The sequence below is a fragment of the Lepidochelys olivacea genome, assembly GCF_965140295.1.
Source record: "Lepidochelys olivacea isolate rLepOli2 genome assembly, chromosome: 7".
Classification (NCBI taxonomy): Eukaryota; Metazoa; Chordata; order Testudines; family Cheloniidae; genus Lepidochelys; species Lepidochelys olivacea.
The window spans coordinates 93510424-93529186 of NC_140417.1; the positions used below are offsets into that span (position 1 = coordinate 93510424).

Sequence of the window (18763 nt, forward strand, 5' to 3'; positions counted from 1 at the left end):
AGGACCTGGAGACTTATAACTAAGGCTGCAAGTTTTTCTCGGAGGTCAAAGTCACAGATTCCATGACTTTCTGGGACCTCCGTGACTTCTGCAGCAGCCAGTGTGGTTGGCCCCAGGGCCGCCTGCACAGCTCAGGTGGCCCCTGGGCCAGCCGCACTGACTGCTGCTGGGGCAGTCTCAGGCCACTGGGCCTCCCTCTCCCAGCAGCAGCAAGAGTTTGGGTGTTGGAGGGAGCTCAAGGATGGGGCATGGGAGAGGGTGAGGGCTCTGGGCAGCGCTTACCTCGAGGAGGCTCCCAAGAAGCGGTGACATCCCTTGGCTTCTAGGCGGAGGGACCAGGGAGCTCTGCATGCTGCCTCTGCTTGGAGGCACTGCCCCTGCAGTTCCCATTTGCCGCACTTCCTGGCCAATGGGAGCTACAGAGATGGCACTCGGGTTGGAGGCAGCATGCAGAGATGCTTAGCCACGTCTTCGCCTAGGAGCTGATGGATGTTGCCGCTTCCGGGGAGGTGTGGAGCCGGACAGGGAGCCTGCCAGCCCTGCCAACCCTCTGCCCCAGCACCAATGAGGGTCCTGGATTGCCCCCCGAGCACCCGTGGCACTGCCCAGGCCACCTCCCAGCAATTTAGTCAGAGGTATATAGTACAAGTCATGGACAGGTCATGGGCCATGAATTTTTATTTACAGCCCATGACCGGTCCATGACTTTTACTAAAAATAGCTGTGACGTAAAGTAAGGCTACGTTTTAAACTAAGGCTACGATTAAATCACAGAGGTCGCGGAAGTCACGGAATCCATGACTTTCAGCAACCTCCATGACTTCAGCCTGCAGTGGTCAGGAGCTGCAGGGTCCCCTGCTGCCTACAGGGGCAGGGAGCTATGTGGTACCCCCGCCACCTCTGGTGGCCCCGTAACTCCTGGCCGCTGCAGGCGGCAGGGGAACCCTCAGACCTCCCGGCTGCTGTGGGTGGCAGGAGAACCCCTGAGCTCACAGGCAGCGATGGTGGGGAATCCCCGAACTCACAGGTGGTGGGGGCCCCCAGAGCTGCTGGCCTGGCAGAGGAACCCCCAAGCTCCCAGCTCACTGGGGGTGGAGGGGGAACCTGCAAGCTTCTGGCCCTCACAGGCAGTGGTGGACCCCTGACACTGCAGGTGGCAGGGGTACCCCGCAGCCCCCAGCTGCTGCAGGCGGCTCCTAGCCCCTGCGCAGCTGCCCTGCTTTAGGCAGTGTCAAAACCTGCAGATCCCCATTGTGTCACGGATATTTTTAGTAAAAGTCACAGACAGGTCACAGCTTCCGTTAATTTTTCTTTTTGCCCGTGTCCTGTCTGTGACTTTTACTAAAAATATCTGTGACAAAATCGTAGTCAGCCTAACTTTGATACACGGAAAAGTACTGAAACAAATTATTAAATAATCAAACTGTAAGCACCTAGAGGATAATAGGGTTAGACAGAATAGCCAGCATAGATTTGTCAAGAAAAAATCATGCCAAAGCAACATAATTTCCTTCTTTGACAAGGTTACCGGCCTATTAGAAAGGAAGGAAACAGTAGAAATATTATGTCTTGATTGCAGTAACGTTTTTTCACACAGTCCAACATGATGTTCTCACAAGCAAACTAGGGAAATGTGGTCTAGATGAAACTACCATAAAGTAGGTATGATGGGTTTGATCACAGAGACCCCTATGAGACTGTCACCTGATGCGCTGAGACTACCTCTGAGCCTGTTTTCCCTGCCAGCTTGGGACTCCAGAACCCTGTCTTGTTGAGCCAGATATGCTAATCTGCTGCAACACAGACCCAGGGTCTGAATCACGTCCCCAAAGCTGCACTTAACTGAAAATGGCTTAGGAAGTGCTCTGTTTCCCAAATAAACCCCAAATAAATCTGTTTTACTCTGTATAAAGCTTACAGAGAGTAAACTTATAAGTTTTCCGCCCTCTGTAACACTGATAGAGAGATATGCACAGCTGTTTGCTCCCTCAGGTATTAATTACTTACTCTGAGTTAATTAATAAACAAAAGTGATTTTATAAAGTATAACAAGTAGGATTTAAGTGGTTCCAAGTAGTAACAGACAAAACAAAGTAAAAAGAAAAGGAGTTCTTGTGGCGCCTTAGAGACTAACAAATTTATTTGAGCATAAGCTTAAATTTGTTAGTCTCTAAGGTGCCACAAGTACTCCTTTTCTTTTTGCGAATACAGACTGACACAGCTGCTACTCAGAAAACAAAGTAAGTTACCAAGAAAATGAAACAAAACATGCAAGTCTAAGCCTAGTACATTAAGAAACCGATTACAGATAAAATCTCACCCTCAGAGATGTCTCAACAAGCTTCTTTCACAGACTAGACTCCTTTCTAGTCTGGGTCCAATCCTTTCCCCTGGTACAGTCCTTGTTCCAGCTCAGGTGGTAGCTAGGGTATTTCTCATGACTGCAGCCCCTTGTTCTGTTCCACCCTCTTGCATAGCTTTGGCACAAGGCGGGAATCTTTTGTCTCTCTGGGTCCCTACCCCTCCTTCTAAATGGAAAAGCACCAGGTTTAAGATGGATTCCAGTACCAGGTGACGTCATCACATGTCCTGAGAGACCCGAAGCATTCATTCTTCCTGGTCTGACTCACAGGAAGGCTTGTAATTAATCAGAGCTATTTACAACCAATTGTCCTAGTTGATGGGAGCCATCAAGCTTCCAAACCACCATTAAAGGCCCACACTTTGCATAATTACAACAGGATCTCAGGGTTATATTTCATCTTTCTAGTTTCAGATACAAGAATGATACATTTATACAAATTGGATGACCACACTTGGTAGATTATAAGCTTTGTAATGCACCTTATAAGAGACCTTCTGCATGAAGCATATTCCAGTGACATTATGTTCGCACTCATTTTCATGAAATCATATGGAGTGCAACGTCACAGTAGACGCAAATTGTTTGAAAGACCGTACTCAAAGAGCAGTTATCAATGGTTCCCTGCCAAATTGGGAGGTTTTATCTAGTGGAGTGCTACAGCAGTCAGTCCTGAGTCTGGTACTAGTCAATATTTTCATTAATGACTTGGATAACGGAGTGGAAAGTATGTTTAATTTTTTTGGATAAAACCCAGTGGGGAGGGGTTGCAAGCACCTTGGAGGACAGGATTAAAATACAAAAAGACCTTGACAAATTGGAAAATTGGTCTGAATTCAACAAGATGAAATTCAATAAAGACAACAAGAAGTACTTCACTTAGGAAGGACAAATCAAATGCACAAATACAAAATGGAGAATAACTGGCTAGGCAATAGTACTGCTGGAAATGATCTGAGGGCTACAGTGGATCAAAAACTGAATAGGAGTTAACAACGTAATGCAGCTGCAAAAAAGGCTAATAAAAAGGAGTGTTGTATGTAAGACATGAGAGGTAATTGTCCTGGTCTACTTGGCACTGGTGAGGTCTCAGCTGGAGTACTGTGTTCAATTCTTTGTGCCACACTTTAGGAAAGTTGTGGAAAGAGAGAGAGTCCAGAGGAGAGCAACAAAAATGATGCATCTGAAGAAGCGTTTTTTTGCCCAGGAAAGCTTATGCCCAAATAAATCTGTTAGTCTTTAAGGTGCCACCGGACTCCTCGTTGCTTTTATAAAGAGGATGATAATCGATTGCTCTCCATTCCCGGAAGGTTGGAAAAGAAGTAATTGGCTTAATCTGCAGCGAGAGAGATTTAGGTTACATATTAAGGAAAAACTTCCTAATTGGACAGATAATTAAGTTCTGGACTAGGCTTCCAAGGGAGGCTGTGGTATTTCCAACACTGGAGATTTTTAAGAACACACTAGACAAACATCTGTCAGGAACAGTCTAGGTTTACTTGGTCCTAGCTCAGAGCAGGGAGCTGAACTTGATGACTTTTTGAGGTCCCTTCCAGGCCTACATTTCTATGATTCTATAATTTGCTTTGACTTGCAGAAGTCTCTCTGTTTGGATTCCAGCTCCATAAATGGGCAGGAGATTGCAGAGAACAGCACTAGCCATACTCTGCCAGAAACTCCCCACAAAACTTCTACAGGGCAACAGCTCACATGACAAAGCATGTAGTTCAATGATACTCTTGTGCATTAGTTTTTTTCAGGACTGGAGCTTAAAGTTGTAAATGAACTACAGACTCTCACAAAGCCAAATTCTGTTCTTTTTGAAAAATGACTAGGAGAAAAAGTATTTACAGGAACAAGTTATCAAAGTAACCTTTGAAAAATTTGTCTATATGTATGATACCACCCTACTTAAGTACCCACTCACGTTTCACAAAGAATATTATGCAAAATCCCTGTGTAAAAGACCACTGAGTAAGTTTAGACCATGTCTTCTCTAGAAGTAATAGTAATACACACAAACACACACACAAAAGTTCCAAACGTTCCTTGCTTCTATTATTACAATTTCCCCCCACTGCTTAATGCCATTTTGGGAAGGAGATATGTACAGAAGTACTGTAACAGGATTGATCATACAGAAGACAAATTTGAACTAAAATAAAGCAATTTTTCACTTCATTGATTCTTCACATTGAAACTGGAATTGTGAGCATGCATGGGCATGTACAGAGATTATTCACTGAATTTAATTGAAAATGGCTAGTGTGCAAATGTTTGCAATATCTTCCAGCGTCCTCACTTCCAAATATTCTACACAAATTAACAAATAATTCAATTTTAAAAATTTCTTCTTTTTTCTTGGAGGAATGTGGAAGGTCAGAGAGTAGCTACTTTGCGCTCAGTAGTCCCACAGAAAAAATAAATTAAGAAATGGGGAAGAGCTACTGTAGTAGCATCAGGTCTAAACCCCTTCCAGAAGCAGATATGCACCTTTGAATTTGGCAAAGAAAGAAAAAGAATCTGTATTAAAATGTTTACATTCCAATTCATATGAAATCCGGTATACAGAAATTTAAGAGTTTCAAACTGGAACTGAGCCTTAAACTGTGCAACCCCTGGTATTCTGCTAATTAATTTTAAAAAACTTCTGAAGCACTTAAAATAATTACAAAAGAACTGAAAATTCATGTTTAGGCTTAAATATTTATACAAGTAGAACACCACAACATTCACTATTTGGATATGAGAAAACATACTGATGGCTCATTTATTCTGTAATTATTAAAATTTAGGACAGTGCATTTTAATACATGCAACTGTTTCCACAGTAAATGATGTACAAACAGAGAATCTGTAGTTAATGTAATCCAATAATTTATGAATAAAAAAATTTGCATTAACAAAAAATGTTCACACCTCCCTTCATTTTAGAAAAAAGCTAGAATAATGATACCAAATCAGACTATTGAAGTCAATGAAAGATACTTCTACGTATCCGAGGACTGAGTTGACCTTTGTAACTTTACATTTCTTTTTGTTAACTTAAACTATTCTTCTCAACCTTTATTTATACTTTTAAAATAACTGAAACTTTGATATTGTCAGAATTAGAGATCTAGGATCAAATTCTGCTGTTTGTACACTGCACATCTCAGAACCTTGCACAATTTCTGTAATCTAACACAACTCTGTCATGTAATTAATGTGAATATTGATTTTGTTATTCAAGTAGTGATATCGTGTACTGTAAATCTGTGCAATGGAAGATGGGTGCCCCCTGAGTTGTGGAGAAAAAAATCAACTAAAGGGGTGGGCAATAAAAGCAACATACTTTCTCTTCTTGAAAGCAAGCAAGCTGCAAATTGAATCATAGCATATTTTCAGGTTTCAGAGTAGCAGCCGTGTTAGTCTGTATTCGCAAAAAGAAAAGGAGTACTTGTGGCACCTTAGAGACTAACAAATTTATTTGAGTATAAGCTTTCGTGAGCTACAGCTCACTTCATTGGATGCATTCAGTGGAAGTGAGCTGTAGCTCATGAAAGCTTATGATCAAATAAATTTGTTAGTCTCTAAGGTGCCACAAGTACTCCTTTTCTTTTAGCATATTTTCAGAATCCCTTAATTGCAACTCCAGGAATACTTTACATTTTTACTAGTAAATCCTATTATGTTGCCATTAATGCAGACATGACTCAAATCAGGGCTTTTATGTTGTATACTGTAAATAGTTAAAGTGAAAATGTAGCTACTGATAGCAACTATAATTTTCCTATTGCAGTGCAATATTATCTCTTTGATTGGTGTATGTTTCATATATCCTTTAACTAACAGCCCATTTTGGGGAGCATAATCATTATCATATAAAATACACCCCTGATTCCTGTTTCAAAGAATCTTATTAAATGTGTTTAAATTACACAAGTACCAGTATTTTCACTTTTAATAATGTAGGAGAAGAGTTACTCCACAATTATATATGAAATTAGTAACAAAATACACATTTTGCATGTTATGCACTCAGGTACTTTACATAGGAAAAGGGGAAATTATTGACAAAACTATTTCAGCTACAAAGAACGAATTTGCAGCAAATCATATGTATAATTTCAAAAGATTAAAACCTGGCCACGTATAAGATACCAAAGCAGAAATTAATTCACACACTCCAAAAATTTTGCTAAATTATGACATCTTATCTGTATTATTTATGAACTACAGTAGAACCTCAGAGCTACCAATGCCAGAGTTACGAACTGACCAGTCAACCACACATTTGGAATCGCAAGTACGCAATCAGGCAGCAGCAGAGACCAAAAAAAAAAAAAAGGAAATATAATACAGTACAGTACTAAACGTAAACTACTAAAAAATAAAGGGAAATTTTAAAAAAAGATTTGACAGGGTAAGGAAACTGTTTCTATGCTTGTTTCATTTAAAATAAGATATTTAAAAGTAGTATTTTTCTTGTGCATAGTAAAGTTTCAAAGCTGTATTAAATCACTTTTCACTTGTAAACTTTTGAAAGAACCACCATAACGTTTTGTTCACAGTTACGAACAACCTCCATTCCTGAGGTGTTCATAAGTCTGAGATTCTACTGTATGAGACACAATCACCTGTTTAGTTTTCTTTAAAAGTTGATTGGAGCAAATATAAATATTTCAGCTGTTTTATGTAATCTTACCATTATAAAGTAAGAAATAAATGCATGTCCCACAAACGTATTTCACCATCAAACTAAATTAGCTGCAATGAGAAGAAAATCAACACAAATTTACCTACAGACCCCAGAAAGATTTCTATTCCTTTTCATTTCAAAGACAAATTAAACTACAAAATACATATTTACAAGTCTGAGAGGCCTTTGCATTTAACATTGTTTACATTGTGTGTCTGCTTTATTTTCCACCTAGCAACAGTGTAAGTGTCCTCAAAGCTGTGTTATTAAATAGCAGACACTGATGAGTTGACTAGATTAAAAAGCAACGCATTACTTCTATCTCTTGTCGTGCTTTATAAAGACATTATTAACTCCTTGTTTTACAGCCCATAAAAATGTAAATCTTACCAGCTAAAGTATCTTTTATTGAACCTTAAGTTTCTTTCTAAAATGCCAGAAGAACAGGTACTTCAATACCACAAAAAGGATAGCACACAGCACTTGTCCACACTCACAGTCAGGCAGCAGCTGCTCCGTTTAAAGCTACAAACTGTGGCAAAATGCATAACTGACATGCTTTGTGTAAGCCATGAAGAAGACATGCATTTGGCTTGCTTGCTGAAAGGTCAGGTTACCCACCTCCTCAGATAAAAGTTGAAATACTGGGACTCAAATGAGCCTTTGATTTTGAGAACACAATTATACACAAAATCGATTTTAATTGTGTTAAATTTTTGTATATATGTGTCTTATATAGGAAATAAGTTTGTTTACCTGCAGCACTGTGAACAAGTGACATTTATTTTTATCAGTGCTGTTTAAGTAGGCAAAAGGTAGTTGTTACAGGGCCCACATAGAGCCCTCAAGCAGCAAAGCATGGCAATACATGCAAGTCCTGCCTCAGCTACTCCTTCTTCAGTCCCCAGAGCTGACTGGAGTTACCCGTTTTTTTTGCCACAGATCAGAGCAGCAGCCATCTCGCCCACCCAGAAAAGAAATAATGTCCCTCTCAGAGTCTCATGTAAGCCCTGTTTCTGAACATCACTTGATTAATATAAGTGCATCATTCACAGGTCCCTCAAAGTGAAACAGTTCACAAATCCCGAAGTAAAACAAGTTACAAAGGTGTTCATTAGTTCTATTTTCCCTATCCCAGGCTCCCCCTACCTCCAGCTCACCTACCTAAGAGGCAACAATCCTTGTTCCATGATACTTGTGCCTCTGCTCCAGGACCACTACCATGCTGGCCATTCGCCAAGCGCCTTACAAGTCTTCCGCTACAGCTCTTCTCTCTAGACTTCTGCAAGGAGGCACCCCACTGTTCCATTCCCCATGCCTCCTTTGCCTGAGTTCTATCCCTCATATTCCTCTGGAATCACCCTCTTCTCTTCAGTTCAGCTAGCTCCTGGCTGAGCCAGCTCTTCCCCTTTACTGATAGCCTTCTGCTAGTTAGGGTTCCCCAACTCTGGCCAGTCTTGTCCCACCAACTTTCTTCTGTTCTCTCTGTGCCAGCTCTTCCCCCAACCCCCAGCAGCCCCCAAATTGTGCTTTCTGGAGGGGGGAGAGAGGAAGAGACACATGCTCATACAGCTCACCCCAGGGAACCCTCACCAGCTCCCTTATGCTCCTTCCCACCTCTGCTTCCTCTGTGTCCTAACCTGCCTGGGTTTTCACACTTAATGCCTTCTATCAGGCAGCTGATTAGTCACAAGTGGAACTGAACCCATTCTCTCTTAAAAAGGACCAGTCATCCTGTAAAAATAATAAACTGAATTAGTTTTGCTTTAGGAAACTTTACTCTAAGCACTACAAAACCTGTAGGTTAGGGGGTTTTGTTTGTTTGTTTTTTATTTTTAATTTCAAGACTTCCTTCCTGAAACACCCAGTATGTACCCCATCCTAGTTTTACTAATAGAGTGATATGGCATCAACTTAGATATTGAGACAAATAGCTAGAGAGAAAGCTGGGATCCCAGGCAGTTATTTGTTTAGCTTGGAAAAATAGGGGGGAAAAACCCTTTCTGAATCATTCAGTAAGTCGGATTCACTGTGAAAAAACACTAATTGAGGGGCTTATAAAGAGATAGCCGCCTCTTGGACTGCATCTTAATTATCATCTTACACAGATATCATAATTCTCCATGGGTCATAGCTATAGTGGCATTTTTATCTCTTTTCATCTTACCCTAACCTGAACTTTGTCTATACTCCAACTTTTTCCAGTGCTACAAGCAGCAGAACTACACAAGTGGAAAATCAGGTCTATTAAGTTAGCTAGGGTAGGGAAGACTTAAGGAAAGAAAGCCACCATAAGTAACCTCTCTCTCTTGGAAGTCAAGAAAACTACTTAGTTAGACCTGGAACTCAAATAACTACACTCAAGCGTGATTTGGTTACATGCTGCATACACTTTTTGTTTGAAAAAACTTGACTTTTTTTTTATATGGAACTGGAAATAGAGCCTGGCAATAACACCACTCAGGTTTAAGAAAACAAAACATAAACATGTAAATCTGGTGTTGTTTCAATGCTACAATTGACGGCTACTAAATTTACATAACTGAGGAATTAATATTAAATATTATAATACAAGATTCATCATGGAGATGAAGAAGAGATAAAAATATGTTAACGAAAAATTGACAAAAATATGAATTTTTGTTCATTATTTCTCTACCAATAAAAAGAATAAAATAGCTCACCATAGAAAACATTTTGAGTGATCACAGAACAATTGGTAAAACAACATTAGATATATTTTGAAACCAAATGTCTGTTTGAAAGGCTAACAAAAATTCAGAATTTCTTTTAATAAGAAAACTGTAAAGGATATCTTAGAATTTAACCAATAGCAAATATTAGTATCCCACATATTTTATCTGATCATAAATAAAATAGCATTTTACTATAAATGTAGTGATTATTTTCTTCTCATTTGTTTGCTGGAAACAAAACTTCAAGGGAATCTTTAGTGATGACTCAATGTCTTGAGGTCCTTGGGGTTTTTTTTTGCTTCTGACTGACAAGCTAACATAAACATACCAAGCAAGTTCCACTCTACACTATAAATGTTCCCATGGACATTACTTTTACAAGGCTCATGCAAATGAGTTTTTAGCCTTTTAAAATAATAAACAATTTAGATACACTCCAAAGGATTAACTACATGCACTAAAAATCCCATTTTTTTCAGACTAATTAAACTTCATAAAATGTACAAACTTTCATTTTAAAATTAACTTCACTATTTGCACACACTCTCTCTCTCAGCCATGGTCCACACACTCATACTCAGCAAATCCTTTATTTCACAGCTAACAACAGAAGAAATCTTAATATGGCCAGATTCATGCCCTGGGTTAAGCTACCTTTTGCTGGTGGAAACAAAGGCTACAGACCCCTCCAACAGAAAACGTGCCTGAAGCAACATCGGACTCAACTACACAAATACAGCACCTGGTCTGCGTGAGCCTTGGCAACACCCTGTGCAGTCTGAAAAATCGCACCCAGGAGACACGCTCATTCATCTCCTCTCCTGACCAGCCACCACTAGGAGAGGCTCCTACGGAACCCCAGCTGTAATTTCTTCCAGCAGAATTCCTGTGAAATGGTGGCAGTGGTGGTACTGGGGGTTAATTATCCCCCTCTGACACAGCTTTCTCTGTAAATATAGGGGTGAAACAAAAGCACCGACACACCCAACTCCTATTGATTTCAATGGACATTAGGCACTTAAGTGCTTTGAAAATTGCACTAAGTACCTAACTGCATCTTTAGCCACCTAAATTCCTTTAAATATCTGGCCCAGTCACAAACAGTATGTGTCACCATCTTGTCCATATAGAAATGTAAAACTGCAAGGCAGCAAAATAAAATCTACAATAAGCTATCTCAAGTTTTCATGTTACGTACACTCATGAAAAAGAAAACCCTGAGAAACAAGTAGTATGTAGTGAACAAATACTACATCCATCAATTTACTAAGGACTAAGTATAAATGACATTAAAATATTATTTGGGGTTTTTTAAAAAAATTGGTCAAGTAAGAGAATCGGCCATAAAGAGGTGGAAAAACATCAGGAAAAAAAAATTCTATCCACACACTTAAGCAGAGTTGATTGTATAATTAACACACAAGTCCTCAGAGTTTTAATTTCTTAACTCTTGTCAAACATGAATCTGTGAAATGATTGCCTTGTAAGCCTGAAATTCCTGCTGTTTACATCTGAATGGTTGTCGAATCTAAACTGGGTCCATGTTAAATTACTAATCTGGTATTTTCTGGTCAACTAAGGGAATTCTCTTATCCTCTGGGAACATCTGTCTTTAACAATAATGTTCCACAGGATTCCAGGCTGCCAGAATTGCGTCACTGAGACTGTGAGTGAACAAAATATCAGACCTATGGCCTTTTCCACTAGTTTAAACAAAACATCAGACTCCTTTGAGTTTTAAAGAGTTAACATCAGTTACTGGAATCACAGCTGACACAAAATGTTCTCACCAGAGACACCTGAGTCATGGGTTTTGCTACCCTTTTTATATTTGGCTCAATTTATTTTTCAAATTGTAAAATAATATACGCATGTACAGAGACAGCAAGCCTTAAGGTAAAACTTTGACCAATGTCTTGCTGAATCACAGTGGGGAATATAGAGCAGCTGAAACAACCAAAATATTTGACATTTCCAGATTCTTACGTTATTAAAAAGTATTTCTGTATTCTTCAGTTATTTTATGGATTTAGTCAATGATTAAATGAGTCAGGAATTAAATTCCCTGTCTCATGTATCTTGAGTTGTGGCAGGTGCTTGGCTTAGCATATTAGTAAAGTAGTATCACTGTATTACTGATAGAGTGCTATGCACCTGTAGAAAAAGGAAAAAATAAAACAGATTAAGCATAATCTGTATGCTTAATTGTATTTTCCTGAACCTTTTTACCTTTTTAAAAATGAAAAAAAATTAAACTTTTCATCATCTTGAAGAAAGAGCTCTTGCATGGGTAAATAATTTGTTCCATATGGGGTAGATGTAGCCCACGTTATAGTTAAAAAGAAGCCTGCAAGTATTTATCCACTTGAATAGGTAGTTTAAAAACTTCTGTAGTTTTGTAAAGTAAGGGCTTGTCTACAGGTTAACTTTACAAGTTACAAGTTAAACTACTACAAGTTAAACTCTCCCTGCCATGGTGCAGGTAAGATGGAGTGAGTTGCCATATTCCTTAAAGTTTCTTCCTTTTCACTGCTTACCACTGCTGGATGGGAAGGTTGATATTCAGTAGGACAGAAAAGTCATTCCTTGCAAATGCATGTCAAATGTAACACCTAAAATATAAGAAGTGGCCATTGCTGTGACCATTAGGACAGAATTAACACAGGATTTACATCATGGCTGTAAATGAAATGTTCCTGGTTGTCACCAACAACGTAGATTAGGGAAGAGTACCACAAGGAACCAGGGCAACAAAGGGGCAGGACTATGAGCAAGAATTCCAACATGCTCTCCCTCCCAGCAGCCAGGAACTCTTCCTGGTCTCTTCTACATTACCACTCAAAATCCCTCAATAAAGCCAATTCTCTTGTGATAGATGTTTATTTCATAATGACATTTTACCAATAGTAAATTTATGTCTCCACTGTATCTATAAACAAAGTCTCTATAAATAGTATAAAACAAGCAACCTTCTTGTTTATGGTCAATATTTTGAGAATTAAACAAACATGCATCCCTCCATCAAAGTCAGTTTTGATCCATTCAACTTTTAAATGGCGATTTTAGAATAAGATACATGCTTAAATTGCAGCAAGGGTGGGTGGCTCAGGTTGGACATTAGGAAAAACTTCCTATTTATCAGGGTAGTTAAGCACTGGAATAAATTGCATAGGGAGGTTGTAGAATCTTTATCATTGGAGATTTTTAAGAGAAGGTTAGACAAACAACTGTAAGAAATGTTCTAGATAATACTTAAGTCCTGCCATGAATGCTGGGGACTAGAGTAGATGACCTCTCGAGGTCTCATCCAGCCCTATGATTCTATAATACTGCTGCTCTCATAGATATTATAGAATAAACTTAGAATTACCTAGGCAATCCATATTCTCCCATCAAAGAATGAATAGTATCAGTTTATGTTTAAGAAAGCATTTGTATATGTGATGAAATGGAGAAACTGCATGGAAGGGGCTAAAGAGAAACTTTGGGTCCAGTCGGCCTCGACTCGTCATACCTGCAGCCAATGCCTGGCCTGGAGTGGGAGGAAAAAGAGAAACTGGCTCAGTTCAGGGCTGACTGTAAAAGAAGCAGGAGCTAGCTGCCTCCCTACTGGAGGGGAAGGATCACTAGCCTGCCAGTGAAGGCAGTCACCAGGAAATAAGTACCATCTCCCTGGCTAATGAAGATTGTGGAGGAGACTTAAGAGCACCTGGCCTACGAGAGAATTCGATAACTGTAGCACAGAGTTCTTGTTGGGTTCCAACCCTGCCAAATTTACAGCTGCCCCACCCAGAATCAACCTGGGACCACATCAGGATACCACCCAAGGTGCACAAGAAGACACTGCTTGAGACAAGCCATCACAGCAACTTGGATTATATGGGCTGTGCCCCAAACTGAAGGAACAGCGGTAGGAAGGAGCACAGGACAGTGGCCATAGACTCCCCGCAGGGAGATCCATAATTCAGGGGTTGACTCACACAGGTCCAGGACTAGGACCTGCTGGAGTGGGAGGGACCAGGTTCCACTACCCCAAAGACTCAGGCACCTTGAACAGGGAAGCAAGGGGCCGGAAGTCATGCATTCCAACCAACAGGCCACCCGGCCCTCCCAGGCCCCTGTTACAATACAGTACCTACATAAAATCAATAATGTATTTTTCAGTTAAATGTACTAATACATACACATTTAAAATTTTTAGGACCTTAATTTTAATCACCACAGCATGTTTTAAACCTGGATGACAGAATGTTTCACATATTATATATAAACATTTTGACAAAACATTTTACTTTCAGTAACAAACAAGTTTCTAGTTCATTTGACAGAGACTGAAATGTATCTTGAGAGTATATCCAAAATTGTTACAATGTTTTAAGAGATCTTTAACTCATATCTCATTATCTGCTATTCTATTATATGCGAATATTTGTCAACATACAGTACTGTAAATACAGTGCCATACAATATATCCTTCCCTATCCATTTTTATACAGCATATCCTAAAACAATCCCTAAAAACAACCTATAAGATAACTCCCTGTTGAACTAGATAAAGCACGCAAAATGAATGTTTCACTAAACAAACGAATGTACTACTCCATAATGATTAACTACTCCCTCCAATCTTTGCCCTATATAATGCTATTTTGATCAATACCTGCAGTTACCAAGATTTAGATAGCTAAACAAATATACAGAACAAAATGTTTAAACTTAAATGTATTTTTTGTAACTGCAAACTAGTAACTAGATGATTCTAGGTTTTCCATAGTTAGATGTATATAACATTGGTAACTACTTTTCAATAAATTTTCAAATAAACGTATATAATTTCTCTGTTTTTGTGAACATTTTCTAGTCCTATTTATAGCACTGCTACTGTTGTACTATCATTACACTTACACTCTCCAGCTCTTCCTCTTATCCCTTTCCAATCCATTCACTAATCACTGCTTTCGCTTCCTTCTTTTGCACTCAGCTTCATGCCTTCTTCCTTGAGACCACTTAGCTTATATCTAGGGCCTCCTTTCTGTCTCTATCTCATTATATCTTTTCCAAGTTCCTTCTCAAAACACACTTCTTCAAGGAAGGTTTATAAGCACTCTTTTTTTATTATAATAATAAATGAAACTCTCAAGACTTGTGCATAGTGACCTAAACTGCAAGTTCTTATTGTTGACACATCCCTAGCCCTCTTCCACTCACAGTTTACCACCTATTCCTAATCCCCCCCATCCATTTTAGGGCTTTAATTTATAATCTGATTTGCATGAGCAGACAACTGTACTCATGCATAGTCTCATTAACTTTAATGGGACTCTACGCAGGCTCAAGGATCCAATCACACTGATCAGATTGCAGAAGTGAGGCCTTCAATTGTGAACTCTTCTGAGCAGGAACTGTACCATTATTTGTCTGTAAAGAGAAGAAGGATGATCTTCTGATTAAGGAATTGGATTGGGACCCAAGAGATCTTGATTCTGTTCCCAGTTCTGTCACAGACTCTGTGTGACTCTGGGCAAGTAACAATTTCTATTGCTTCAAAACCCCAGTTGAGAAAACACACTTCCCTTTCTTATAGGGTACACTAATGTATCTGAGGTGTTCAGATACAACAGAGAGGAGGGCATAGAAAACCAGTATTTAACGAACCACATATGCTTATAGTATAGTACTGTGTAAAATAATAATGACAACAAAAATTATTAGATATAGTATAGACTTGTCTAAAGTAATGAGTCCATTCAATTGATAAAAAGGAGCTCTTGCCAAATATTTAGATATTACAGTACAAAGAAACCTGTCTTGACAACTATGGCATAAACTTTAATTATTGGGATGGTGACAGGAACATTTCTAAAGAGAAACAAATATTGACATTTCTTTTGTTATATGGAATATTTCAGTTTACAGGCATTTTTACTATCTCACCAAACTGACACAGCTACCCTCTTCTTCACCGACTGAATTGTACAGGAAAGCTTCTGCAAGCATACAGTACTTTCGCCTATCTACGCCAGTTCCACATAGGGGAATATACATTATTGTACACAGTGCAGCATTCTATAATATGAAGATTTTCTGTACTTAATATATTTGTATAAAAGTTCAAAACAACAAAATTTTCCTTTATTACCTTTAAGCATTGTTCTTCCAGTTGACCCTCCAAAGATGTTTAGAAGACCACTTCTTGCTCCCAGTGATGTAGTTGCTTCTAGTAGAGCACCAGTGATAAAGTTAGAGAGTGACGTCCTTTGTAAAGTGGCACGGTACTCAGAGCAAGCACTTTCTACGCATAGTTTTACAAAAGAGACATTTTTGCATCTGCAATCTGCATCTAGTGTTGGAAGCTCTCTCAGAGGATGGAGACAATATTCAAAAGTATCTTCCGCCGCCTCTTCCTCCTTCACTGCATTGTAGATCTGTGAAAAATATAAAAGCATGAAGTGTTAGTTCAATTTGCTGAGGACAATAAATTGAACCTTCCGAAAAAACATCAGCATGACTTCTTGTAAAAGTTCAATGGGCTCAAAGAGTAAAGACTCTAGCAGCTAGAACATTGTATTTATATATTAAACTGTAAAATACTAAGAATCCAAACCTTATTTGCAAAGATTTTGAGTGGGGATTTTAAACTAGCTATTTAAATAAGGCTGTTTTCTAACAGGATGCTTAAAAACTACTACTTTAGTGTGTCCCAATTCCAAACAGGCTTTACTGATCATCATATTACTAAAATATGCCATGAAGAGAAATTGAGGCAACATTTAAATTAAAAATTATTTATGACATTATTATAAGACTAGACATTTTTTGACTAATTAATAATGTCCTATTGATTTCAATGGCAGTAAAAACAGTTTCATTAAGAGTTTTTTTGGTTTAGGGTTTTGGTTTTTTTTTAATCCATAAGAACAATCTTTCAAAATGTTCTGGTATTATGCTCATTACCTACATCCAGCATATGCCTAGGTTCTCTGCCTAATATTGGTTTAGTTCTCTTTTTCCAATACTCATGCTCAGACACTAATTAAGTTCATTCTATGGCTTAGCTACCAAGTAATTTTTGTTTACTTTAAAAGAGCCTAATGATCAAAGCAAAAAGCTTCCAGAAATCTTTTTCATGTAATATACAAGGAAACACTTGATATTTCACAGTCTTATATGGCTAAACTGCCAATTAATGTTAATACTCTGTTTTCAAGATTTACTTTTTGAAATTAAATAATATGAATTAGCAAACCAAAAGTGAATGTAGCAAAAGGTTAGCTAAATAGTTACCAGTATGGATACCGAGATAAGCTGCAAAGGCCTGTCCCGAAACCAGACAGCAGTGCAAGCAATTTACACCTTTGGACTTAAATCATTATTCTCACTTCACTCAATAAATCTACTCTACCTGAAATAATTACTTCTGAATTTAACATTTAAGTAGTTTTAAAACCGACAAGTTAATCTTATGAATGCTGCAGATTAAGGAAGGATTTTACTAGGTGAGAGACTGACTGCATTTGCTTTGCTTATTAAAATTATTTTATTAGCTCTTGGGTTTCCTTTCTCTCCACCCTCAAAGCAAGGTTCACTGCTACAGTATTTCCAGACATGGCGACATGAAAGGAAAGAGAACACATTATAAAGAAAGGGGAAATCTAGATACAGAGCAGCAGAAGGTAGGCTACTCAGGATGAACTGTGAGGGAAAAAGAAAAGGAGTACTTGTGGCACCTTAGAGACTAACCAATTTATTTGAGCATGAGCTTTCATGAGCTACAGCTCACTTCATCGGATGCCACGAAAGCTCATGCTCAAGTAAATTGGTTAGTCTCTAAGGTGCCACAAGTACTCCTTTTCTTTTTGCGAATACAGACTAACACAGCTGTTACTCTGAAACCTGTGAGGTAAAGTATCAACAAAATCTACAAACACAAACAATTGTCAAAAATACGGCATCCAAGGTTGTACTACTGTTACTAGAATATTTTTTATAATATTTTATAAAATAGTAGATTTTGCCTCATACACTATGTAGGACAACAAGACAAAGTCTGCTGCACTCTGAAATCAGAACTGAAGTGCCTCTGAAGGGAGATTTTCAAAGTTACAGATGACAGTTATGCACCTAACTTGAATGAAAGTCCATGGGAGGGGTAAGCACTTATCTGTCATTGTACCATGAACAAATCTTCCTCCTACAAATGACTCGATCTCCATAATACTCTTCACCCTAACTGAATAGATGAGAGAGTCCTGAGCCCAGACCACCTTGTAAAGGTGCATAGTACTGTCATATCTGGACTCAGACCATTAGTTCAGTCCTTCAATAACTTTGTACTGTGATTCCATGAGATCTTGATAGCTAATCAGTATAATGATTCATTGCTTAGACACGAGACTACCAAAAAAAACCTAGGTGGTAGAGAGTGGTGCTAGTGATTCAGGCACTTTTCTTTAATCAATTCCCTAGAGATACCATCTTCCGAATAAGATGTAAAACTAAGACTTTGTTCCATTACATTTAACCTTTTACATTTAACCTGGCAATGTTAGCTACGGTGTTGTGGCCAAAGTCCAACTTAGGTATGTATTTCTATTTACTACAAAATTTCCCATCCAGGGCAAACATACAATCTTTATAAAAAGCAATATAAAATAGGGTCTAAGGTCCCAAAAATAAGGACTCTCCCAAACCACCACAGTTCAGACTATAAAGTTATACCAAGCAATTATTCATCACCCCTTCTAAAATGTATAAAACAGATGAGCCTTGCAGCACAACCTGAAGATTAACAAATCCAGTCTCTGGAACACCAACAGAAGCAAATTCCACAGTCAAGGATCCCTCACTGAAAACACACTACATTCAGTCCTATCACAATTAAACAGGGCAATGTTAGTTCAGTCAAGTTGTCCTTGTTCTCCAACACCAGCTTTCATTTTGATCAGACTGGAGGCAGTCTTCTCAGTTCAAGGACCTCATCCCTGGATCTTCCTCACCAAAGTCCTCTAGCTATCTGCAAGTTTT

At 38.7% G+C, this 18763-nt stretch overlaps 1 protein-coding gene across 2 annotated transcripts in view; it reads right to left on the reverse strand.

Annotated features, from left to right (window-relative positions):
* PLCE1 (phospholipase C epsilon 1) overlaps positions 1–18763 on the reverse strand; it is a 325202-nt gene that overhangs the window by 161218 nt on the left and 145221 nt on the right. For both annotated transcript variants that reach the window (XM_084634850.1, XM_084634851.1), the window contains exon 3: positions 15879–16164. In XM_084634850.1, coding sequence (XP_084490976.1) covers positions 15879–16164 — 286 coding nt within the window. The remainder of the gene's footprint in view (positions 1–15878; positions 16165–18763) is intronic.